This window comes from Manis pentadactyla, chromosome 1, assembly GCF_030020395.1.
Source record: "Manis pentadactyla isolate mManPen7 chromosome 1, mManPen7.hap1, whole genome shotgun sequence".
Classification (NCBI taxonomy): domain Eukaryota; kingdom Metazoa; phylum Chordata; class Mammalia; order Pholidota; family Manidae; genus Manis; species Manis pentadactyla.
In genome coordinates, this window is record NC_080019.1 from 230,827,496 (window position 1) to 230,849,514 (window position 22,019).

Here is a 22,019-nt window from a genome sequence, read left to right on the forward strand (position 1 = left end):
TTGATATACACTCTTATGAAGGTTTCACAAGAAAAATGATGTGGTTACTACATTCACCCATACTATCGAGTCCTCCCCATACCCTCTTACAGTCAGATATTTAATAATTTAAGATCAACATCAGGTGAGACGTATCAGTTACTCCGGGGGGGGCGGGGGGGGCAGAATTCTTGGATAAAATATCCCTACATTGCTAACAGAATTTCATCATGATTCTACCAAAAGTCCAACACTAGTAACTTTATTATGGGCATAAAAGGGGAGCTCCAGATGTTCTAAGTTGGTTAAAAACAATGAAATGAAAAAAAATAAAAATAAAAAATAAAATAAAATAAAAACAATGAAATGTCTTCACAAATGTGACTATAGTAAATCATTAAGGAAATCCACAGAAGAGGGAACATGCGAAAGAAACCAGAAGCCACAGGAAATTAGAAATCAACTATTAAAAGTAGCATTTTAATCTAGGAGCTTGAGAAAAGGGTCCTGCTATTTGTTAATGTGACTCAAAAACAGCTGCAATACATAAATGGGGAAGGGCTGAGAAAAAAATATACTCTGTATTCTGTGATTAAAGGAATACACAGGTATATAACTACATAAGAACTATAATATGTAACATACAAGGTATATAAGAACATAACTATAAAAATAATAATTTTCATAGGTAGACTGTGAAATCACTCCTATCATCATCACTCCTTTGATAGGCTGGCTACTCAAGCAACTTCTTCCCTTTGATTAAACCTGGGAGAAATAGTAAAGCCATCAAGGGCTCAGAGATGAAAAGTGCTACACCATCCAAACTGGGCTCTATTCACACACTGCCAAAGAAAGATTTTAAGATACTGCAAAGATTAAGGAAAAAAAGGGCTACAGTAAAATACAGAAGAGAAGAGTAGAAATTTCTGCAGATGTTATTCCAAAACTGGAAAAAGAAATAGGAAACAATAAAGGTAGTGGCTTCAAAAAAATTTCTTAAGTGGTAATATATTTTGTAGAAAAAGGTGCAATGGGTTCCACGTAAGAAAAATGAAATCATCATTAAGCTCAGCGTGATCTCTTAAAGGAGCTAAATGCATGTAAGAATTTGTGAATCACATATACCTTTTTGTATGAGGAAAAAAGAATTTGAGTATATGAAATGAAAAATATTTTTGAAGTCTGAATATCTATTTTTAGAGATCTCAGATACTGCACTGTCCAGTACAGAAGTTAAATTTTTAAAAACTAAAAATTCACTTCGTTAGTCACACTAGCCACATTTTAAGTGTTCAATCACCACACGCTGGTAGTGGCTAGCTAACATACTGGACAGCACTTATTGTAGAACATTTCCATGATCACAGAACATTTTATTGTACAGCACTGATCTAGAGAAATGAGACTTTTTAAACTGAAAAATTATGATTCCATGTCCGTGAAAGGACCAGCCTGAAAGCAAGGAAACAGTACTTTCTCCTAATTCCAAACCCCTTATAATAGTTTAACAGCAATTATTTTCAAATTATTGTAGAGAAAACCACAGTTTACATTTAAAAACAGGTCAGGTCAAAGTCATTTGGCTTACCTTCACACAAATTTTTGATTTACGTTCTACAAAAGAAAAAAAAAAATTACCAAACTATCAACCAAAACCACACAAAGGCAGTCACAAAATAAAATTTAAATAGCACTGTGATATTAAGTAGAAATATTAACCCCAAAGGCAGTAATTTTAAGTCCTGTCTGAATGTTCTTTTATGGTGTAGTTCCTTTATTTCTATTTCACTTTTATTCTCCAAGACAAAACTATATAAACAGATCAGAGAAAAAGAAAATAATGTGATGAGGACTTTCAAAGTTATACTCAAACAATACATTCTTCACATGCACAGAGCACAATTATGCAAGCATAACCTGTATTACTTTTTAGGCAATAATTTGCTACATGCAGATATAATGAAGAGATATATTACACATGAAATATACTGGAACAGTTAACATTTATGAATAAATACTGACAGTGATAAGCAGTGATGTAATTGACTTTACTTGGCTAAAAGTAAATTTGAGGAAGTTAGGTGAAATAGCTTTTTTCAAAGTATCATTTAAATATCACTCCATTACAAGCAAAAAGTCAAACTAGTATAAACTTTATATAGGTATTTAAAGCTTAACATTTAAAACTTTCAGGAACATAGCATACCATATGGAGACAATATTAGCTTTGTTTTTCCATCCAACAATTCAGTTTCAAGCTTTAAGCCATCTCTGCAAAATAAAAGTTTTCTGTCATTTTTAAGAAACAGCAACATTTTAAACAGCCAGAAATGCTCACTGGAACCTTGAAAATAAGTATGTTCTTTTGACTTTATACTAGACTCATAAATATTAAATTATTATTTTAATTAAAAACATTTTTCAATGCAAGATAAAACTAAAAACCAGACAATTCCTGAAGCTTTCCAATAATAGAAGGGATTTGTTATCTTTAACCTGAAACTTAATTTTGTTACTGGTAAGAAACTAGTAAATTTATCACACCATCGTTTAACTCTTTGTTAACTCTACACTGGAAAAAATAAGTTACCAAAGCTCCTCACCTAAATTAAGGGAGCAAAATACATCTAACTACCGTTTATTGGTTTCATAAAGATATCATGACTAACACATTCCATGGAATGCTAGAGCATTATCTGATAAGGAGCTCTAACACTGCCACCTGGGTTATTATCTGCTTGAACACAGTTTCACTGTAGTTTGAACTTTTCAACTACTATATTCACATTTGACAACACTCTTACTTCAACAATAAATCTATAATGAACTTCTGTTGCTATACTTCACTTGTACATAACAACTGCAAGAGCACAAAGCAGAGCGCCAACAAACTTGTAAATCTGTTAAGGTCCTAATGAAAACTCCACTGAAAACAGAAATGGCAGTCCACAGTTAATTCACTGATAGTACCAAGAAAAAAAAGGTGTATGTCAGTAAAAACGTCAATCGACACACAAGTGTGACCCACGAGACAAAATGAAAACCAGTGGGATAAAGATAAAGAGAAGTTGAGAAAGGCCTGCTTAGGAACACGAAATCTGCGGTGCTTCCAAAGTAGGGGAGACCTAATTACCTCAACTTACTTAAGATACAACATTGGGAAAAAATGGGTTTTAAGAGTTTCCCTATTGCAGGATTAAGGTTTTTTTAACAAAGACAGACCTTCAATGAAACCGCGACGTATGTTCAGCACAAATGCACTGTAAACTCCCTTCAAGGGCAGATTGTCTTTATTTTTACATCCCTAGATGCCAAAACACAGATTTCATTTGCTAAAAGATAGGCAGTTTCATCTCACGATATTACACTTCTCAGGGATGAAAGCCAAACTACAGTCCTTTTTCTTTACGCAACCACCACTTAACGCGGGCCCGCTAGGAGCCGGGCACTGGCAACGACGCCTCTTCGAGGAGACCCGGCTCTTGGCGCGGCGGCCGTTACTCACCTGCGAGCCCCTACAAACTACAGACTCCAAAGCCGGGGTCGCAGAGAGCCAGGGCCCCGGGCCAGGCTTTCTGGCTCTAATTCCGAGGAAAAACGGCCTCCACCACCTGAGCGTCACGACCCCCAGACCCGGGGAGCCGCTAAGCGCTCTGTCCCTGTCCGTCCTCACCGCCTACCGTCCCTCCTTCCTCTCCGTCCTGGGGTAAAAGCGCTCACGGGCCGTTTCCACGCGGGGTGTTAAGTGGAAAAGCGAGGCCTGCCTGCCAGGACGGTGAATGCCGACCCGGCCCCTCTCCCCCTTCCACCTCAGGGCGTGGGGCGGCGCAGGACGCGAAGGTTCTCACGATGGAAGCCAAAGGACAAGCCAGCCTCACGCCGTCCTCGCTGATGCCCGCCTTTCCCGCCCCGGCTTACCCCAGGTTCATGGCCCGACCTCAGGCTCCATCCACAGGACGCTCGGGCCCTGTGTACGTCTGTTGCCGTCGCCGCTCAACAAGCGCTACGCTCACTGGATATGGCGATGCGGGAGAGCTGAGAGAGCAGACCAATCAGAGCTGGGCGTACTGGCGGGTCCGCTCGGCCCGGGCGGGCTGCGCGGCGGCCGAGGCGATTGGCCCGCCTGGGGAGGTGGAGGCTTTGTTTTTCGGAGTTGCTGTCCGCAGAGTTCCCTGGGGACCCCTAGGAGCGGGTCCTCCGTTCAGGAAGAGGTAGCAAAAAAAAAAAAGGTGGGGGTGGGGGGTGGACAAAAAACAAATACTTTTGTAGGAAATGAACATTTTCTATATTTAATATTTGGAAGAGAGGCTTATTTTAGTATAAAATGAAATAGGGGTCTGGGGGAGTGCTGGGGGGAGACTCCTTAGGGCTGGTTACAGGGTATGACTTGTTTCTTGCTGTGACCTCGGCATGAAGCCTAACGCAATCGTAGCTCTTTTTAAATAACAGCAACAACCTTATTTAGCTCTTATGTGCCAGACATGGACCAAAGTGCCTTGGGTCTGTTTAAGCTCTTGCAACATTGTCCTTAAGACAAAGCAACTTGCCCCGTGTCACGGGCTACCAAGCAGTTTAACCCAGAGCCGGCGTTGCAATGCAGTGTTCTGTGAGTCTAACTCGTGTTCGTCCTTCAAATCTGGATTTAAACATCACTTCCTCCACGAAGCTCCTCTGGAATCCATTATGGGTAAATCAGGAACCCATTCCGTGGACTCCCCAGTCCTTGCCCTGTCCATCAGGGTACTAATGCATTTAAGATCCTGTATCAGTGAGCATGCAGTTGGCGTCTCATACACCTCTCTAGCCACAGCACGTGGCACTGAACAGTGTAGACAGTAAATATTTGTTAAATGAACGAAGAGCAAAAATAAATGCCAACAACTATTACATTTGGCTGAAGGATATCTCATTGTGAGGATTATAATGCAGTTACTAAAAGCCCACAAGTGTTTCATCTATCTGCTCTTAACGTGATTTTTACAAACTAGTTGTAACAAATGAGGCACATTGAATTCTCATGGTACTTTTAGTGAAAACTCAAAAAGATCTTGAAATGTTCATTTATGTTCGTGGCCTATGGAGGATATACTGAAACATTTGTTCATTGACTTGACTGAATACATGAACAGATCCCAGTGTACATTTGATCCTGTGTTGTTTTTTTCGTTTGTTGTGAAGGAATCTCACATAGAAAGGCTAAAAGGATTTAAACCAACATGTTAACAGGAGTTCTGGGAGGTTAGTGGTGTGACTTAAATTTTTATTTTGTCACTACTTTTAGTATGAAAATATTTAAGCAAAAAGTTCTGCGGACTCGTAAAATGAATGCCTGTATATCCTTTACCTAGATTTCACAATTGTTAGTGTTTTTCTACATTTGTTTTCTATCTCAGGCACACCCATGGGCATGAGTGCACACACACACAAAAACACCCCTTTTTTTGCCTATTAACAAAAAAGTTATAGACATTGTAACACTTGCCCTTAAACATTAAAATATGTCTCTTTTATGGATAAGACATTCTCCTATATAATCATAGCACTATTATTGCTCCTAAGTAAATTAACAATTTCATAGTATCTAATGTTCTGGCCCTATTTAATTTTCCTCACTTGTCCAAAGAATATCTTCTATTGTTATTTAGAAAGTGAGAGCCAATCAAGGATTGCGCATTGCTTTTGGTTAAGTATCCTTTCTCCCTCTCTAACCAGAAAAACAAGATGGTATATTTATTAGTAACCACTTAACAAACCTTTACATCTTTTAATTGTGGAAATATCTGTAACAAAATTTGCCATTTCAGCCATTTCAAGTGTACAAGTTCAGTGGCACCCTGTTGTGCAATCATCACCACTATCCAGTTCTAAAACTTTTTCATTACCCCAAACAAACTCTGTGCTCATTAAGCAATAACTCCCTATCCCTCCTTCCCTGCAAGCCCCTGCTAACCTCTAATCTCATTTCTGTCTCTATGAATTTGCCCATTCTAGATATTTCATATAAGTGGAATCATACAATGTGTGGCCTTTTGAGTCTGACTTCTTTTTACTTAGCATAATGTTTTCAAGATCCATCCATGTTGTAGTATTTATCAGATCTTCATTCCTTTTTATGGCCAAGTAATATTCTGTTGTATGTATATACTAAATTTGTTTATCTATTCTTTGATTGATGGGCATTGGTTGTTTCTGCGTTTTGGCTATTGTAAACAAAGCTGCTGTGAATATTGGTGTACAAGTATCTGTTTGAATCCCTGTGTTTCAGAGTTCTCCAGAGGAATGGAGCCAATAGTATACATGTATATGTGTGTATATATGTATACATGTATATATATCCTGTCCCCCAACCACATTTCACTAAATACTAGTGAGGGGTGATTTTTGTTTTCTTCATTTTTTCAATAACTCATGTTTTGCATGGTTTTATACTCTTGGCATACCATTCTTCTCTGTGTACCTATTCAACAGGGTCATTTTGATTAACAGTGAGGACCAGAAGCGTCAGAACTGTGTAACTGTGAGGCCTGTGGCTATCAGGACTACCTAGAATCCTTTTTCTCAGACATTGCCTAAGGCCCCTGCTGTTGACTGCTTTGGTTTTCTTTCTAGAAGGACTTTGGTAGGCTCACTTTTATATTATACAAAATAATTAAAATCCAGCCTTGGAAAGTTGTGTCCTAGGCTGATTTCTGCTGCTTTGCTTGATATTCTTCAAAAGCTTTTTCCAAAATACATAACCGGGAAGGCCTTCCTGCATCCTCTATTTGTGTAATCTGCATCAACTCTACACAACATTACAGGTGAGCAGAGTTTGTGATGCATTTGTGAGCACTGCTTTACAGAGCAAGTTAATTAGCTGTCTTCTCTGTCTCCAGGAGCAGATGATATAAGCCAAAGGACCAATACAGTAGACAAATGCAAAATTAAATTAAGTAAATTGTTCAGGTGTGAAGAGATGAAGGTCTTAATTGAGCAATTCTGACAATGTCTTAAGAAATAAAGGAAGAACAGAGGAAGAAGAGAAAGAAAAACACTAGAGGAGTAAGTCAATTAACCCTCTGTGACCGCAGACTCTTCATATAAAAGATTAGATGAGTTGTCCAGAATTCCTTCCAGTTTGTGAGTGGATGATTCTAATTACCCTCAGTCTAGCTCCATCCCCACTGCTGCACCCTGCCTAGGGCCTCTCGCCCCTCCTGTGGAGTATTCCAGCAGCCTCCTGAACCCATCTCTATTCTGCAGCCAGAATGATTTCTAAAATGTGAGTCTGCTTAAGTCATTCTGCTGCTTAAAATCTCTCAGTAATTCTAAAACTCTCTGGCCCCCAAATAAAGCCTGAGGAATTAACATGTTTGCCAGCCCCATCCTAGCAATTTTGCCTCTTGCCACGGCCCTTTGTGCTCCAAGCCTCTCTCTACCCATCTTCTTTCACATCCTCAAATGTAGCTACACTCGCTCCTGTCTCCCACTTTACACATAGTCATTCACACCACAGATTCCACTCAATGCCCCTATATCCCTGGAATTGTTTTAGCTTCAGAGATAAAGCAAAAACCAGAGGAGACAAAATCCCAGCCCTCCCAGAGTGATTTCTTCTCGTAGGAGTGCTTTTCCCCATGGCATCCTTCACTGAGTGACATGTCCCTCAGGTCCTGGCTGAGGTCCCTTCTTCCTGGGAGGCTCCTCCTCCTGCCTTCTCTCTGTCTTCTCGCTCTCTCCAGTGCATGTTACCCGTGTGACTGTCCCCGCGTTCCCCCAGGTATAAGCTGAGGGCATGGACACTCTGCCCTTGTTATTATTCCCCCCAAAACCTCACACATGGTAAGCGCTAAATAAATACTTGTCCTAAAGAAATATTAAAATTGCCATAAACCAATGACTCCCTGCGAGAAGAGGAATCATGTAAAATGTAAAAGTACTATATATAAATCTGTAAGGGGCAACAGAGACTCATAATTTAGATATTTTCTTAGACATACCAAAGAAGGCAGTACACCATGATGGTATGACATAGCAGCAACCAAGGGGAGGTGAGCTGGATAGCTCCGAGGCTTAAATTTGGGGGAAAATCTTTTCAGTTCCAGGGATATAAGAATAGAGATCTCCCCACTAACTCTCCAAACTGAAGTGGCTAGCATGGAGACTTCTTCACTGCCTCAGTCTCCACAAAGCACCCAAAAGCCAAAGGTAAACAAGTCTACCTATGTGGAAAATGAATTGTACCACCAATGAACTATATTTGTGGTAGGTTATATACATCGAAGCACGCTGTGGTAAGCAGAGGGATACCTCCCCCACCACTGCTCCAAGGATGTCCCCGCCTAACCCCCAGAATCTGTGAGTACAGAACCTTACGTGGCACAGGGGAATCAAGGTTACTACTCAGCTCCCCTTAAAATAGGGAGATTATCCTGGATAACCTGGGTGAGCCCCATGTAAGCATAAGAACCCTTAAACATGGAAGAGGTCAGAGAAAGAGATGAGACAATGGAAACAGGGTCAAAGGGTTGCTATGTTGCCAGCTTTGAATCTGGAGGAGACCCCCAGCCGAGGAACATGGGCTGCCTCTGGAAGCTGCAAGAAGCCATTAACGGATTCTCCCGGAAGGAATGCAGGCTGCCAACACCTTGATTTTAGCCCACTGAATCCTAAATCAGACTTCTGACCTTGGGGTTCTCACGGAGCTCTAAGACAACAAATCTGTGTTTTAAGTCACTAAGCACGTAGTGATTTGTAAAAGCAATAGTAAAACTAGTACATACACTCTTTTGGTGAAGCACACCTCCTTTCTAAGTCAGCACCCAAAAAGGGTTGAGCCCCCCACATCTGATTGAGATCTGATCACTGTGTGATTAACAAACTGCAGAATTTGCTTTAGATCTGCGGGCGACTACCCCCACACGTACCCCCACATTGCACCACAAGCATGCAAACATAAAAACGCACACCCACGGAGAGCTGCATGGCCTGCCACAAATATGTCTAAGACCCCTCTTTAGCGATAGCACCTAAACAGATGGCTTTCTCCCATCTGTAACCTCGAGCCCACGGGCTCCCCTTTGGCGGTGGCCCCTGTTTTGCCACTACTGGGTCTGCTTTTCATCTAAACCAGTTTATTCTTACCTCCAAGTGCTGAAGGAGGCAGGGGAAGGAGCACAGATGGCACCGTGTCTCAGGTTCCACATCCCTCCTCCTGGGATGGCCTCTTTTCAGGTTCCTTGAAGGAGAAGGACATTTACAAGATAAAACCAAAAGAAAGGGGCTTCTGTCATACCCGCAGAGCTCAGATGCTGGGGAGGATTGGCAGAGAGGATTTTTATCCCCACAGAATGCCTCTCCCCACTGGCTCCACTTTCCTTCCCACGGCCCTGCTCTTCTGCTCAGCCCTCCCTCTGCCTGCTCACCTCCCCACCACCTTCTTCACACCCTCACCTCTGAAGGGTAACTATGAAGCATCTCTCCTTAAGTACAGAATTGCCAGTTGTGGGCTGCAGGTTCTTTCCTGGCTGTGTGGAACCATCTCAAACGCAGCAGAGGCCATGGAGAGGCATGACTCCTGTCGTCCCAGCCCTTGGTGGCTGATGTACCAGCGGTGGGACATGTCCTCTTGCCTCCTTCCTTACCGTCCAGCTGTGAGAGTCTCCTTATTCTTTCCCAAACACGCTTTCTATTCTCTCTCACTTCCGTGTCTTTGCTCCTGCTGTCTCCCTACCTAGAGTGCCCTTCCCTCTGCATCAACCTGTAATGGGACAATGAAGCTTGTAATTGATGTAATGTTAGACACACCAAAGCCAAGAAGGCATCACTACTGGTGGAAGACTTAGTGACAACCAAGGAGAAGTTACCTGGGCAGTTCTGAGTCTTACATTTGGGGAAAATGCTCTTAGGAATAAGGGTATCGGACTAGAACCCTCTCCACTGAGCCCCTAGGATGCAGTGTTGGCATGGAGACTACTTCACGGGTAAACCTTGATGAACCACACAAAAGTAAAAGATGAACATATTTACCTATTAAACTGACCTGTTAAAACCTTCCCAGGGATAAACGTGACACTGGAGAATGACTTCTTTGGGGCAGGCATGGGAGTGGTGGAGGATGGGACCGGGGAGACAAAACGGTGTCATTGCCATTGGTAATAGTCACTTTCAAACATAGGTGGTGGGAACACAAGTTTTGCCATATTATTTGCTATTATTTTTTCACATCTTATTAAAAATACACGCACAATTCCTCCCCCACTTCCAATATAGTCTGAAATATGTAACTGCAAGCATATATTTTCCTCTTGCACTCATTTTCCACAAAGCAAAATGATATAGGCTTTTCATATGTATATTCTGCATTCCTCAAGACCAGTTTACGTGGGTGATTTTCACCTAGTCTTGACACAGCAGATGGCAGTGTGGGTACAGCTTCCTATACAATAATAGTGTATGGACATGTTCACAGATGAATCTTATTTTAGCCAAAAAATTGTGGTTTTAAATGGTTAACCTAGAAATTTATGATTGTAGGAAGTCATGACTCTCTTCCTGGGAATTTAGAGACATATTTTCTAATTACATTAAACTGATTAAAAAAACCCCACATCATTAATAAAGTACAAGATTATTCTTAAGCAGAAATAGAAATCATCTCCAAAGAGATTCTGACCAACTCACGTTGTCACAAGATTTGATTTTTTTTGTGAACTAGTGCTTCATGTTTGACTTTGGCAAGTAAATCCCTTACATAAAACCACTTAAGCCTCTTCATGTTTTGTTATCATGGTGTAAGATTATACTTTTTTCCACACTTTCAAAAAAGTCAAACATAAAAAGGGTTAAATCAATTTTTATTTAAGAACTGCAGGTTTGAGATTTTACCAGCATATATACACATATTTGCATTCCTTCCTGTTCTCCAGATTCTCTGAATCTGCGGCTTTCCTGCCATTATCAAGAATCGGAGGGACAGTGAGACTGGAGAGGACAAAACAAGAACCAGATCTGATCAAACAGATCCAGACTCAAATTTCTTGCTTTGCTGCTAACTACCTGTGTGATTGGGGGAAGTTAATTGGCCTGAGTCTCAATTTCTTTTCCTGTAGAATAGAGATAATAATAGAATTTAGCATTTAGGGTTACCGTGACACTATGCTCACGATATTACCACAGATGACTGTTCTTAAGGATTGCCAAGCTTCATTCTCATTGTTACTGCTGGTATATATATTCTCTCTCTCTCCCCTTCTACAGAATGGGTAAAAACACCCATCACCCGCCACGTTTTCTTCCCAGGCTTGGAGTTGATTTGTCTCCAATAAGCTACAGTGAAATCATTAGGCCCTGATTTTTTTTTTTCTTCCTCTCATCCTGAAACTCCACTTTTCTCTCATTTTGCTCACCAGCGTTCACCTCATTTTCTCCTAATTTCCAAAGAATTCAGTGACAGACCTTGTTTACTCCTTCCTGCTGGGGACACAGCCGTCTTCCCTTTGGGTCCACCCACCCTTCCCCGGGAAAGACTCAAGCTCAAGAGAACTGAGAACTCCTTGCTTCAGTTACAAGATTCATCAAATGGACTTTTCTCCCAATGTTAGAAATATTTGAAAATGGGCCATTTTAGAAAGATACTTGACAGTTTTCAAGCGATATGGAATTTTCATTCTGTTGGAGAGATTTCTGTGATAGTTTTAATTTTGTATTTTATTTTGTATATATTTTGGGAAGCTTCATGCATTTTTCTAGAACACTAGACAAATCACGGCAAGAATGACCTAACTTTATTTCTAAAGAGAATATATAACAAAGGAGTCTGATCTGACTTGCGGACTGAGGAAAGACTTCCTGTAGGAGGGGGTGCCAAGCTTAAGATATGAGGAATGAATGAAGAGCATGACACAATGTGGACGGCATGTGCAAAGGACCTGTGGTTGGAGAGAGCCTCTGTTAAACTCTAATAACAGCTCATTCTGAAAATGGAACTTCTTTCCTCTCAGCACCTGGCAAGTTTGATATAGGCACAGGTTTATAGATGACTCCACCTGTTCTAATTTGCTATATTGGTACCCTTCAATTAATGAAAGGACATTTAAAATGCATATTAATGAGGTTGCCTACTTTTCTTAGGTGTGTAAACACACGCCTTACTTGTGTAAGCACAAATGATTACAATTTTTTCATATTTCAGCTGATACATATCTAGAGGTTGAATATACATTTTGCAGTAAAAATTAAGTCATTTTAGCAGGCTGTAGCTTTCTGTGTAGGATAACAAAGACCATGTTATATAATTCACAATAAGGAAAAATTTTAAATCAAGCTTAAGAATTTTATTTTAAATGAACTATTCTCTGGGGAGAATAATTATATGAAATTTGCATAAATTGCAAGAGCCAGGATAGATGTTTTCATATCTATGTGTGTAATCATTAATTAAATATGACATCTTAAAACCTGCCTACTAAATAAAATCAAATGTTTATCATACACATAATTATTTTCCTTGAGCTTTGTAAATTCTGGCAACATATTACTAACTGTAAGATAAAATAGTCATGAAGTGATTGCTGACTTTGGGCTGGAGAATTTCCATGTCTGACAAACTTCCTAGCAATGCTGTCCTCAGACCACACTTTGAGTAGCACTGATCTAGACGATTCTGTCTCCAAGTGCAACACAGCAGAGCTGTATCACAGACTTCCTTTTACATAGGGAGCTGTTTAACACCTAAGTTTTCATGACAACATTAATGAAAAACACTCTTTTAAGCTAGATACAGTGAAAACAACAACAAAAAAAACAACAAAAATAATCATGACAACACAGATCAAATTTTGTAATTGTTCTTTGGAAGGATTTCTCGTGCATAAATACCTGTTTCACATGAAAGTTCGTACACATAATCATTTTTTGTAGTAGTACAAAATTTCAATATCACAATGGGCCTTTTTAAAACATTCATAGAATTTGGGGGCTAGCCTTTCATAAAGGCATTCCTCACCACCACCAACTTTAGAACACTACCATCACTCAAAAAAGTTCCCTCTAAAATTTACATTTTTCTTTTGAAACTACCATAACCTAAAAGAAAGAGTAATTACATGTAAATTACTAGGCTGTCAAATGCTTGTTGTTGATTAGGCAAGCCATTAAATTTCAAAAAATAATCCAATTTCAGAATAAATGACATCCAATCCATACTCCCTCCCTTCCCCAAGCAACCACTGACCTGTTTATTGCCTCTATAGAGAAGCTTTTGACCTAATTAAATTCAGTTGAACCAGAGAAAAATGTGGGAGAAAGTGTATATACTGTGGTTGAACATGTAGTCCAGCATATAGAGGTGCTCAATAAATGGAGTCCCTGGTATGTATCATGTATAAATGTCTGTTGAATGTATTGTAAATATTTTAAATATTTCTTCCCTTCTTGTACCAGTGTGTAAAATACTGTATCCTCAAGAGATGCAAAGGGGAGAAATATCCAATTCTATCCTTTTAGATTCTTTGTTTAAATATTCTTGAATGATGTTTCCACTGTCAATAGAGCCTCTATAATTGTCACCTCATTTACTGTCCCTTTCTGGAGGTACAAATACCATTAGCTTATAAAGCAGGTAAGCCCTGAGGTTACCTCTCCTTGGGTTTGCATGAGCCCATTTGATTTAATCTTATTGCAACAAAAACAAAAGTAGTTTCATTTCATCGCATGAATGTCCTGATTTCTCTCCTCTTGATAAATTTGTTTTTTTCTGAGGGTAAAAATTCGGTGCCCTTTATTTTTTAGATTGATTGGGTTGCCAATTTAAAAGTATGTACTCAACCAAAACCATCCTGGCATTTGTATCTTCTCTTTTTCCTGTTTAAAATAAGTTTACTGTTATGAAATGTTCAAGCACACAAAGAACATATGTAGCGGGTACCATAAATAACATCAGGGGATTTCCATAAGAAGTAGAGCATCACAAAGACCACTGGGGTCTCCTGTGTGCTCCTTCCCAGGCTCAGCCCTCCCCGAGCTCCCAAGAAGCGCCACTATTTTGATTTTCATCATTTATTTTATTTTTTTGCTTTTCATTATAGCATGACTCCTATATATGTATCTGTTTTGGGCTGAGTTGCATTCCCCCCAAATCCATGTGTTGAAGATCTAACACCCAATACCTCAGAGTATGATTGTATTTGGAGAGTTTTTAAAGAGATAATTATGTTAAGATGAGGTTTTTAGGGGGGAGCCATAATCCAATATGACTGGTGTCCTTATAAGAAGAGGAAATTTGGACACAGGCATGTGCAGAGGGAAGGCCACATGAAGACACAGGGAGAAGACGGCGTCTTCAAGCCCAGGAGAGGAGCCTCAGGGGAAACCAGCTGTGCTCACAGGCTGAGCTCGGACTTCGAGCCTCCAGAACTGTGAGAAAATCCATTTCTGTTGTTTAATCCACCAAGTCCGTGGTAGTTTGTGATGGCAGCCATAGCAGACTAATACTAGCTGTATGTGGGTTAGTCTGATTTGTTCTGGCACTTTTATAAAGGGTTTTGCTCTAAGTAGTCTTCCGTGACTTGCTTTTTTCACTTCATCTCATGTTTCTAAGATTTCGTACGTGTTGATGTGTGAGCAGTGCTCACCCTTTCCTTGCAGTATAGAACTTAATTACTGCATACACTACATTAAAAAAAATCTATTCACCTGTTAGTGGACAATAAGATAATTTACGTGATTTTTTTTTTCTTGTTTGTTAGTTTTTGTTTTTTTCTCTCATAAACAATGCTGCTGCTATAAATAATTTTATATCTGTTCCTGGTCATGCAGACTCAGTTTGACCAGATAAAACCAAATTGCTCTTTCAGTTATTTCCAGTTATACTCCCACCAGCACTGCAGAAGCATTCCTGTTCCAAATCCTAACAGTTGGTGTTTCAGAAGTGTTCATTTTTGCCAAATCTGGAAGATATATAATAACCTCATTGGATTTAATTGGCATTTTCCTGATTATCAATTAATTATTTCATTTTTTTATGTTTTATTAATTGTTCGTATATCCTCTTCTGTGAAAAGTCATTAATATTTTGTTCCAATCTAGATTAGATTGTGTTTCTCTTATTTGCTTGTCTTTATACTGGATCTTTTTCTTATTGAATATTTATATTCTGAATACTAATCCTTTGTGGCTTATATGAACTGCAGATATCTGCTCTCAGTTTGTGAGCAATCTTTTCACTTTCTTTATGGTGTATTGTTAACAGAAATTCTTAATCTCTTAATTCTCTCTCTATATTTTAGTAATAGCTTGTCAAGTTCCTTGATTGCAATGGCATTGAATCTATCGGTTTGTGTAGGAAGAACTGAAATCTTTATGATATAGAGACTTCTTATCCACAAACAAGGATTAAATCTTCATGTAAGGTATTTTTAAGTGTCTTTCAAAAAATTTACAATGCTCTTCATAGAAGTCTTGAACATTTTTTGCTAGATTTACATTAGAACATCTCACAATTTTTGGCTTTGCAAATGGTATGTTGAGAGTTGTTCTGCATCTGTAAATAGTATCTTTTAAAAACCAGTATTAAATGTTTATTATTCATTTGTTTATTAACCTTATAAATTATATCATAACTTTATTAATTTTGGTAATTTGCAGATTCTCTGGGCATTTCTATAACAGTTATGTAATTTTCAAATAAACATAATTTGATCTTTTCCTATCCAATTTCAGTATCTTTTATTTCTTTTTCTTCTGGAAGAATAATCTCGAATAATGCTAAATAGTTGTGTTGATAGTGGGCAGACTTGTCTTGTTCTTGTTTTTAACGAGAATGCTTGAGATTTCACTGTTATGAAGGATATTTGCTAGATATTTTTTAGTTAAACTTTTGCAGATTAAGAAAGCTCACTTTCATTCCAAGGTTGATGAGAATTTTGTCTTGTGTGTTAGATTGTATCAAATACTTATTTTTAACCTATTGAGTTGATTATATGATGTTTTTTCTCCTTTAAGCTATAAATGTCATTAAGTACACTAACAGATTTTTCTAATGTTAGATTACTCTCACATTACTTGGACAAATTCAGCTCAGTCATGATGATCGTGAATAATTTAGTTAACCAATATTTTACTCAGGATTCTTGTTTTGATGTATATGAGTGTAATTGGCCTGTAACTTTCTTTTCTCATATAATTTTCATTTTGATATCGAGGTTATATTAAGCTTATAAAATGACATGGGACTTTTACCCTAAGAATGCAGGAGCCCAGTTTGAAAAAGACATATGCACTCCTATGTTTATAGCAGCACTATTTACAATAGCCAAGAAATGGAAGCAACCTAAGTGTCCATCAGTAGATGAATGGATAAAGAAGACGTGGTACTATACACAATGGAATATTATTCAGCCATCAGAAGAAAACAAATCCTACCAATTGCAACAACATGGATGGAGCTAGAGGGTATTATGCTCAGTGAAATAAGCCAGGCAGAAAAAGACAAGTATCAAATGATTTCACTCATATGTGGAGTATAAGAACAAAGGAAAAACTGAAGGAACAAAACAGCAGCAGAATCACAGAACCCAAGAATGGACTAACAGTTATCAAAGGGAAAAGGACTGAGGAGGATGGGTGGGAAGGGAGGGATAAGGGGGAAAAGGGGGCATTACGATTAGCACATGTAATGTAGTGGGTGGGGGGGACACAGGAAAGGCAGTATTTACAGAGAAGACAAGTAGTGATTCTATAGCATCTTACTATGCTGATGGACAGTGACTGTAATGGGTATTTAGGGGGGACTTGATAATAGGGGGCATCTATTAACAATAATGTTTAAGTAATTGTACATTAATGATATAAAAAATATATATATATACACATACATATATAATGACATGGGACTTATTCTTGGTTTTTTAATTCTCTGGAAGACTCTGTGTAAGATTGGAATTACTTCATCACTGAAAATTTTAATATCTGTATCTTTACCCTACCTATAACCTTCAAAGTTTGGTGTAGAAACAGAGACATATGGGGACTGACATTTGCAAAGTTGAATAATAAATCAGGATTGAAATAATTAGTGTTAGCACCTCAGCCTTCCTACAGTATTCACAACGTGTAACGAACAAGAGAGAAAAGATAAAGCAATTACTAATTGTGAGACGATTCTCTATGCCGAATGCTTCCTTGGTGAGCATTTATGTAGATAAAAAGACAAAAATGAAACACTCTGAACTTCCATTGAAAGGAAGAGAATCCTTATTTACACAAGACGAATTGAAGCTGATTGCCACCTTACTGCAGACGTGCATGTAGCTCCTCTCTTTGCCATCAGATAGCACAGATTGATGTGGACTGCCATTCCTTAGAATGTTATATTGCCATAGACACTAGCCCAGTTCTCAAATCCCCTTCATTTCGCACATTTCCTTCACAAAAGGAGTGTTGATTAAGTTCAAACAAATTTATGCTAAAAAGAAGAAAAAGAAATGCATACATAGAAGGGAAGCAAAATTAGAATCTGGCTGAGTTTCTTCCCTTCCTAAATCCCCACCTTCAGATTCTTTTCTTAGTTAATGGAAGGAGCAGCTCGCTCAATGGCATGTCATGCATTTCACTACTCCTTCTAAACTCATTCAATAATTCTGAAATAAAACTAAGCTGAAAAAGTAAAGATCACATAAAAATTAATTGAGAAGCTTTCTGCCACAATATCTTATTTAAATGGACCATTCTTTTTTTAATTTTGGTATCATTAATCAACAATTACATGAGGAACATTATGTTTACTAGACTCCCCCCATCACCAAGTCCCCCTGACATACCCCATTACAGTTACTGTCCATCAGCATAGTAAGATGCTATAGAGTCACTACTTGTCTTCTCTGTGTTGTACAGCCCTTCCCGTGCCCCCCCACATTATGTCTGCTAATAGTAATGCCCCTTTTTCCCCCCCCTTATCCCTCCCTTCCCACCCATCCTCCCCAGTCCCTTTCCCTTTGGTAACTGTTAGTCTATTCTTGGGTTCTGTGAATCTGCTGCTGTTTTGTTCCTTCAGTTTTTCCTTTGTTCTTTTACTCCACAGATGAGTGAAATCATTTGGTACTTGTCTTTCTCAGCCTGGCTTACTTCACTGAGCATAATACCCTCTAGCTCCATCCATGTTGTTGCAATTGGTAGGATTTGTTTTCTTCTGATGGCTGAATAATATTCCATTGTGTATATGTACCACATCTTCTTTATCCATTCATCTACTGATGGACACTTAGGTTGTTGCCATTTCTTGGCTATTGTAAATAGTGCTGCGATAAACATAGGGGTGCATCTGTCTTTTTCAAACTGGGCTGCTGCATTCTTAGGGTAAATTCCTAGGATTGGAATTCCTGGATCAAATGGTATTGCTATTTTGAGTTTTTTGAGGAACCTCCATACTGCTTTCCACAATGGTTGAACTAATTTACATTCCCACCAGCAGTGTAGGAGGGTTCCCCTTTCTCCAGAACCTTGCCAAAATTTGTTGTTGTTTGTCTTTAAATGGACCATTCTTATTTCTTGCACTTTATGAGATTACTAATAATTTCACCTTATATTAATGTTGCATTTAATAGATTAAAACTACTATTGTTATATATTATTTCTATGTCTTTCCAATGCCATCTAGTGATATACACAAGATGGGTATCATTCCTGTCTTACAAAAAGGGAATCAAGCTCAGAACAGTCATGTATTTCCCAATGGGAATAAGTTTCTAGGTCTTCTAATGGTCATGTAATCCACAATGCACCACGTACTTAAAAAGGGTATTAAAATTATTGAGACCTTGACTAGGATTACTTCATTGATAACTAGGTCCTGCCTAGGAAAAGGAAAAAGACCCTTGGAAAGCAAAAGCAACTTTATACATAATTTTTATTTCTTGGCTAATGATACTTATTTTGAAGCAAAATGAGAAAAACATCGTGAAACTGCCTGTCTTTCCCAGTGGTGAGGTTCCATTTTGCACTATACTTTGAAATTTTTGTAGATTTTTGGGGTCAGCATGAAGACTGCCTATTCTGGGCTGAATTGTGTCTCCCCCAGGTTCATACATTGAAGCCCTAACTTCCCAATACCTCAAAGTAGGACTCTATTTGTGTATAAAGGTTTTAAGGAGGTGAATAAGTTAAAATGAGGTGGTTAGGGCAGGCCCTAATCCAATATGACCAATGGCCTTACAAAGAAGAGGAAATTTGGACACACAGAGAAACACCAGGGAGGTGCTTGCCCAGAGCAAGGACCACATGAGGACACGGGGAGAAGGCGCCCTCACAGTCCAAGGAGAGCAGCCTTGGGGAAAATCAAACCCGCCCACACCTTGGTGTTGGACTTCCAGCCTCCAGAACTGTGAGGAAATACATTCCGCTCTTTAGGCATCCCCACTATGGTTCTGTGTTATGGTAACCCTAGCACACTCACACACAGGCCTGAAAACATTGAATCTGAGGAGCGGGCAGGATAAGCCTTCGATAAGGAGCACCCTCAGGCTCCTTTAGCTACTGGAGTCACACATTGGGGCTTTCAGGAAGGAGTCTTCCCATAAACTAAAAAACAGTGATTGGCGTTTAACTATAAATACTCAGAGAATCATTTCATGAATTGCATCCTCTCTTTTGGAAAAATGGCTCCAAATGAACTGCTCATTACCAAACACTTGATGGAAACACATTATGCATGGCAAGGATTTAGCAGCATTTGCAAGTTAACAATGAGTTATAAACAGCTCTGCATTCTTTTTCTGGGCCTTTCTCCAGAAGGAATTATTTAATTTGGAATTAATTTATGTATTCAAATAAGTGTTTAATAAAGTGTTTTTTTGAAACAGCATGTTCACTGGAAAAATATGTTTTAGGTGCTAGCCTTAAAAAAAAATAATGTATTGAGGTGAAATTCACATAACAAAATCAACCAGTTTTAAACGAACAATTCACTGGCATTAATTACATCACAGTGTCATGCAACCACCCCCTCTATGTAGTTATAAAATGTTTCCATCACCATAGTGAAACCCTTTAACCCTTTAGGAATTTCTCCCCAGTGTCATCGTTCCCCAGCCCCTGTGTTCTGTCTCTATGGATACATATCTATTCTTGATATTTCATATAAATGGAATCATATGATACTTGTCTTTTTTGTCTGGCTTCTTGCACTGAGCATGTTTTCAAGGCTCTTCCATATTGCAGTATATGCCCAACTCTCTTTCCTTTTTATGGCTAAATAATATTCCATTGTATGTATGTAACATGTTTGGGTTAGCCCTTCATTTATTGATAGTATTTGGACTGTGTCTAGTTTATGGCTATTGTGAATAGCACTGCCATGAACATGAATGCACACGTACTTGTTCAAAGAGCTGTTTTCCATTTTTCCACCTTGCAGTAGGGTTGCTGGATCATCTGCTAATTTTACATTTAACTTTTTGAGGAATCACTAAATTGTTTTACACAATGGCTGTACCACTTTACATTTCCACCAGCAATGTACAAGTGTTCCAGTGTCTCCATATCCTCACATCCAAAATGTTCTTTCTTGTTTTAGTTACAGAACAACCTCATGGGTGTGAAATATATCTCACTGGGATTTTGATTCACATTTCCATAATGACCATGGGTGTTGATGATCTTTTCACGTGGTTGTTGGTCATATCTGTGTAATTTTTGGAGAAATATCTATTCAAATCCTTTGCCTGTTTTTAAATTGGTTTGTTTGTTTGTTTTGAGGCTTGTAAGAGTTCTTTATATATCCTGGATATTGAACCCTTATCAGATTTGCAAATATTTTATCCCATTATGTAGGTTGTCTTCTAACTTTTTAAAAGAATGTCTTTGATGCACAAAAGTTTTTAATTTTGATAAAGTTCAAACTATCTATTTCTTTCTTTTCTGCCTTGTATTTTTGCTGTCATATCTAAGAATTCATTGATAAATTGAAGGTCATAATTATTTACTCCTGTGTTTCTTCCAAGAATTTTATGAACTGCATAGGTCCACTTATATGCAGATTTTTTTCAAAAAATACATTGTTAAATGTTTTGATACACATTCTTCTTAAGTGCCCATGGAACATTTTCAAGAATAGATCATATACTAGGCCACAAAAAGAGCCTCAGTAAATTAAAAAAGATGGAAATTGTACCAACCAGCTTCTCAGACTACAAAGGTATGAAACTAGAAATAAATTACACAAAGAAAATGAAAAAGCCCACAAATACATGGAGGCTTAATAACATGTTCCTAAATAATCAGTGGATCAATGACCAAATAAAAACATAGATTAAGCAATATATGGAGACAAATGGCAACAATGATTCAACACTGCAAAATCTATGAGACACAGCAAATGCTGTGCTAAGAAGGAAGTATATTGCAATACAGTCCTACCTCAGAAAAGAAGAACAATCCCATATTAACAGTCTAAACTCACAATTAATGAAACTAGAAAAAGAAGAACAAGTGAGGACCAAAGTCAGTAGAAGGAGAGACTTAATAAAGATTAGAGCAAAAACAAATAAAATCGAGAAGAAAAAAACAATAGAAAGAAACAATGAAAGCAGGAGTTGGTTGTTCGAGAAAAATAAACAACATAGATAAACCCCTAGCCAGACTTACCAAGAAAAAAAGAGAGTCTACACACATAAACAGAATCAGAAATGAGAAAGGAAAAATCACTATGGACACGACAGAAATACAAAGAATTATGAGAGAATACAATAAAAAATTATATGCTAACAAACTGGATAACCTAGAAGAAATGGACAACTTTCTAGAAAAATACAACCTTCAGAGACTGACACAGAAAGAAACAGAAAACTTGAACAGATCAATTACTAGCAATGAAATTGAATTGGTAATCAAAAGACTACCTAAGAACAGAGGATCTGAACAGACACTTCTCCAAAGAAGAAATCCAGACGGCCAACAGGCACATGAAAAGATGCTCCACATCGCTAATCATCAGGGAAATGCAAATTAAAACCACAATGAGATATCACCTCACACCAGTTAGGATGGCCAACATGGAAAAGACT

The 22,019-nt window shown here is 38.4% G+C and overlaps 1 protein-coding gene across 7 annotated transcripts in view; it reads right to left on the reverse strand.

Moving 5' to 3' along the window:
- The window catches only part of CCDC66 (coiled-coil domain containing 66), a 61,940-nt gene extending 57,955 nt beyond the window's left edge, over window positions 1–3,985 (reverse strand). For 4 of the 7 annotated variants that reach the window (XM_036878010.2, XM_036878006.2, XM_036878005.2 and 1 more), the window contains exons 1-3: window positions 3,901–3,985; window positions 2,189–2,253; window positions 1,571–1,596 (exon numbers count right to left, since the gene is read on the reverse strand). In XM_036878010.2, coding sequence (XP_036733905.2) covers window positions 1,571–1,596; window positions 2,189–2,253; window positions 3,901–3,911 — 102 coding nt within the window. In that variant the 5' untranslated portion in view covers window positions 3,912–3,985. Of the gene's footprint in view, window positions 1–1,570; window positions 1,597–2,188; window positions 2,254–3,900 lie in introns of those variants that run through there. The other 3 variants (XM_036878008.2, XM_036878009.2, XM_057486354.1) reach the window with 3 other exon arrangements.
- Between the last annotated feature and the right edge of the window lie 18,034 nt (window positions 3,986–22,019).